The sequence below is a fragment of the Homalodisca vitripennis genome, chromosome 7 (assembly GCF_021130785.1).
Source record: "Homalodisca vitripennis isolate AUS2020 chromosome 7, UT_GWSS_2.1, whole genome shotgun sequence".
In the NCBI taxonomy this organism is placed as follows: Eukaryota; Metazoa; Arthropoda; class Insecta; order Hemiptera; family Cicadellidae; genus Homalodisca; species Homalodisca vitripennis.
The window spans coordinates 109,194,467-109,199,562 of record NC_060213.1 but is presented as its reverse complement, the minus strand read 5'-3'; the positions used below and the strand labels follow the sequence as shown (position 1 = coordinate 109,199,562).

The following is a 5,096-nucleotide window of genomic DNA, read 5'->3' as shown; positions in this document are numbered from 1 at the left end:
CACAGGTGCGTTACTACTAATATGTTATAAAACTTTTCAAACGGAAGTGGGCAGATTGATGATTCAAGCATGTACGGTTAAGATTATCAGAGTTTACCTGAAGCTTATTTCGTTTTTTACAAGTTTTGGAGCGTTTCTGGGTCAAATTTATTAGATTTCTAATGTCTCAGCTTAGTCTGCCCTGTTACTCCAATTAATAAATTACAAAATACACAGTTATACACAGTTCTCGAGAACCTACTTCAGTCAAAACGCGTTTACGTCTAGCCTTAATAATCGTAAAAATATTCCTTAACCATAGATGAGATAGATAAATATATTCCTTAATGATAGATAAATATGAGTATCGCCATAGGATTTACTATTTGCCTACACCAACATTTGATCAAATTAATTTCTTCGAGGGCAATTTAAATTTTGCACGTAATGTTCAAACGTTAAACATTATAATTCGACTCTTGAATCTTAATCTTCACATGTACCCATGTGATTGGAAAAATCCAAAGAACAAAATGATTGGAACATCAGCCTTTATAACATGATATTATTTATCAATATTATCCTCTAAAATTGGTCAAGTTCATCTTCCAGAGATTTGTTTAAAAATAAGAATAACTTAACATAATATAATAAAAACCTATTAAATTGCTCAAAACAATAACAATATTATTATACTACTTGCAGATAAGGGTAACTAAATTTTAATTTGAAACGTAAACTAGTATAGCAATTAAGTAGAGACAGCTGGCTGATGGTAAAACTTAACAATTGCTTATTACCCGACTTATTGAAATTTTCGTTCATTAAATTGATATTAAACTCAATTTTGAAACGAACATAAAAAAGCTTTATTTAAAATCAAAGCATTGAATGTTATAAAATTGGTCTTTTCTTACAAAACTAAATCACAGTACCGTAATAAAACAAGGACAATACAATGTTGTGGGCTTTCAATGCAATAAGCTCTCGTAGTATACATATAATTTGGTTACTAGTACTAAACAGAGTCATAAAAAGTATTAACAATTTTACAAATAAAACTTGTAGGAATCAACTCATACTTGATATTTTGTGTTGTCTATTAATGCTCTGTTGCGTATTTTCGTTTTCATTAAACTTTAGTAAATTCTATTCCAAACAATTAGAATAAACGTTACTTCTTATGAGATTTTTTAAGTAAGATTGCTCATACTAACACTATGGAAATATTAAGGTTATAAGACAACCATATTCTATTGACCTTTCTTCGTTTTTCTTGATCCTTAATGATATATTATAGGAAATCATAAGCTTGCAACGTGTAGTTTGCACAGTAAAATTGTATTTAAATATTTAAAGTATATAAGGATAGCCCACTGAAGGATAGCCCACTGAAGGATAGCCACATCCAGCGCCTAATCCAGGATATAATGCAGTTGGACCATAGACATCCAGAGGGTACCCTAGACCTCCGTAGGCAGGACCGTAAGTGCCGTAGCCACAGTAGCTACTGCCGGGGAAGTAACTGTCTACGTAGCTCCTGGCATCAACCAACCCACCGGCTACTGGGATTACAGGCTCTGCGCATCCTTCGACGAGTCCTACACCATATCCATAGGGGTAGCCGACGCTACCATAGCCGACGCCACCATAGGGGAAGCCGACGCCACCTAGATAGCTTGCGGATACTGTTTGGCAGGCGAGGAGGGCACCTGAAAACAAAATACCTGCAAATAAATTATTATTTTCCATACAGTCTGTTTGAATGTTGAAGTTTACAACTTTACAAGGTAAATGCTGGAAATTATAATCGAAATATATCATTGGGCACTCCGTATAGTATATCGGTAACTGATGCAATCGCTTATGTTATCATTTGTACCCAATATCTATGCATACATATTTAATCACTGGTACTTGTCTTCACGATATTATTACTTATGGGACAAAGTGAACTTAAAATCGTGTACATTAAGAAGTAAATGTATAACTTATAAATATCAATATTTTTGGCAGATACACATAAACTTTGCTGGATGGTTTTGATGGTGTGTCAAATATTTAAACCTTTGGATGTGTAGGAACAGTATATGCAACTTCACATAAAAACGTTTTCGAACTATAAAATTGGATCGAATTTGTTTTAGCTCATGTGCAAAAACATCTCGTAATGCATGAAAATGTGAAAATACGTGCAAACTTAACCCTTCCAGAAAATTTTCAACAGCCCTAAGTGTATTTCTAAAGGAATTGCGGTAACTTTTGACTTACTTCCTTGATTGAGGAATTTTTTGGTGTGGTCTGTAGGCTACTTTCTTTAAAAATATCGAAAAACGTTCATTCACTCCATTACTTTAATACGTTTGAGACATTATTCCGGTCAAAATAGAATTAATTCTTTGAAGACCACGATGAAAAGTTTGTTCCTAACAAGACGGAGATGCAAGCTACTCTCATCTTCAAGCTCTTGCTTTTTCACCCAAAGTTTTAATTCTACGTTTCCTGGAATACTTAAAAACTATCAAATCGAAGTTCAAATTTGTAGTACCTTGTCTTTTTCGGAAAGCTATGGTAGGTATGGATTATTTACTGTATGCCATATGGTGTATCAAATATTCAAACCTTTGGATGTGTAGGAACAGGAATTTTGCAACTTCACATAAAAACGTTTTCGAACTATAAAATTGAATCGAATTTGTTTTAGCTCATGTGCAAATACGAGATGGCATGCATGAAAATGTGAATGTATGTATACATGACCGTGAGTAATCGTGCACACATATTTGTATGGTTTTTATATTTATGTATATGTTTACATGATAAAGTAAAGAGAACATACATGACGATATGTATTTGAGTATATATTGATCTGTAAATATATGTTTATAAGGTACTCTTAAAGTTGAGAAAATTTTTATAAAGCCAAATTTTTGAAATTTAAAAATTGATTTTGAAATGAATTTTTAATAATCGTTTTAATGAATATTTAATACTTTGCTTCCTCTGATTTTCAATATTTTTTGTGCAACAACAGACCTATTTGGTAATATAAGATGATTTAAAGTGTATATGATGATTAGAAAATGTTAGTAGACCCAAACAAGTTCTAATTTGGAGGGTCAAAACAATGCCCTAGGATTTTTAAAGCTATAAATATATTGTGTCAAATTTTGTATGTCGGCGAGAGCATTCACAGTGGTACTGGACTCGTCTCAGAGCAGTGTTTAGAGAAGGCGACGATTTGAAAAACCTTTCAAGCCATGATGAAAATTACTAAAACGTTGAAAATAAACGTATTTATTTATCTCTATTCTGAGTATTCACTATACCTGTACATGGTTCTACCGGTAAGTAAGATGAAGAATACAGATAGATGATTTATTTTTCTTTAAAAACCTTTCTGTAAACACACAAACCTTATTATTTTTTATTCTTCTATTAAAGATGGTGATATAAGAATAGGTCAAACTATCAAACCTACTGATTCTTTATTACTTTGAATTGAATTGTTATCATGTGATTATAAAAGATAAAATTTGACATGTGCTCTTTGGGTAAATTTTACTATACAATAATTTTGAAATCTTAACAATGTGAACCCACTAGGAATTGTTTTTATTTAACTCAGCCAAGCAGGCCACTAAGGAGTTGCTTTTCTTAACTACTAAATGTGAAAAGCATGCGAGTACTACATGAAATCCACCGAAAATATACTTTACCCCACCGTTAAGGTTAAGAACGTATGTGGCCATTGAGGTCAAAAACAAGAGTAGGCCATACGGGCTCTCAAAGAAAATTTTTAACTCACCATTGAAGTCAAAACCAACTGAGTAGACTATGCTAGATTTCAAAGAGGCATTTTACCTCACCGCTGAATTAAAGATTAAGTGAGTAAGCCAAATTCAAAGAGGAGATACTATTTTGGCACTCAAGAAGATACTTTACCTCTCTATTGAGATTAAAAAGAAACAGATAGACCAGGCGGACTCTTATTAAGATTGTTTACCTTACCAAACACATGTTAGTGAACCACATGAGTCTTAATAAAAAAACTAGTATCACTTAAGGACCTGCAAGATATTTGGCTTGCCACTGAGATCAGAAGCTATCATGGCAGCGCTCACTTAGCTTAATTGACAGAGTTAAATCTACTATGTACTTACAATACTCTAATTGAGGCTTCTTTATCTTCTAATTGTAAATTTTATTGAAATACATAATATAACGAATCAAACGAAATTATTAAACTTAGCTTTTACATATACATATATTTTACTCGTAATGTGTTTTACTGAATTCACTACAGATATACGTACTGCAAGTACCATTTATGTACGTTTAACTTGTAATATAATTTATTTTTCAATAAACACCACTGACACCATTGGTACTAAGGTGAGGATGCCCGACAAAATATTTTTTGATAACTTATGCATTAAGTTGTTAAAGAGATAAAATTAAAGTAAGACTACTTATAGCGTTATTGTAAAGTCTATTCAATGAAGAAGAATGTAGGTCCATTATAATCACAATTTTTCCTAAACATTTTAAAATTGCGTTACGAACTACGCCAACACGCCGCTAAGAAAGCATTCCACTAAATTTGTATTGATGAAAGATTTTAGGGAAATTGCAGCTTGATAGATTAAACTACTAAATCAAAACAAAGATTTCAGCTTCTTCAAAATGGTAGGATAACTATTTTTGAAAATAACATACCCAGTAAAGCAAGTACGGTCTTCATCGTTGCGTTCTAATTCTCTCTGTGCACTGACGAGTGCTGTGATAGTCTTTTATTGTTTTATTGCTTTAATTATCAATCCACACTCACATGGAGGAAAAGTTTGTAAAACTGATAATGATCATGTTTGTCTCTGGTAGCCTTGTCAAAGCATTATCTTGTATAAATAAAGGTTTTCCGCAGCTCGTGGAAGAGCAGTTCCATAGTAGACAAACAGGCTCTTGATATGTAGTACACACAAACACACATCTGTACCTGGATGTATGTCACTACTGTATGCCACTACTTTAAAGGCATTCAAGTTTCTTCTCTTCATATGATATAACATGAACATGACACACTACTGCATCATGCTTTAAACAGTTTCAAAAACATA

The 5,096-nt window shown here is 32.6% G+C and overlaps 1 protein-coding gene across 1 annotated transcript; it reads right to left on the bottom strand.

The window, feature by feature from the left end:
* Window positions 1-1,301: 1,301 nt before the first annotated feature.
* On the bottom strand, window positions 1,302-4,835 carry LOC124366184 (shematrin-like protein 1). Its single transcript, XM_046822547.1, has 2 exons — window positions 4,699-4,835; window positions 1,302-1,691 (listed from the first exon to the last, which is right to left on the bottom strand). The coding sequence occupies exons 1-2, from the start codon at window positions 4,721-4,723 to the stop codon at window positions 1,333-1,335; spliced, it is 384 nt and encodes a 127-aa protein (XP_046678503.1). The 5' UTR covers window positions 4,724-4,835; the 3' UTR covers window positions 1,302-1,332.
* Between the last annotated feature and the right edge of the window lie 261 nt (window positions 4,836-5,096).

Bases quoted from the DNA above. Each gene is read 5' to 3' on its own strand.
- LOC124366184 (XM_046822547.1), bottom strand. From the start codon at position 4,723: ATGAAGACCGTACTTGCTTTACTGG. The intron at 1,692-4,698 runs GTATGTTATTTT...TTTTGTTTTCAG, and splicing joins GACCGTACTTGCTTTACTGG to GTGCCCTCCTCGCCTGCCAA.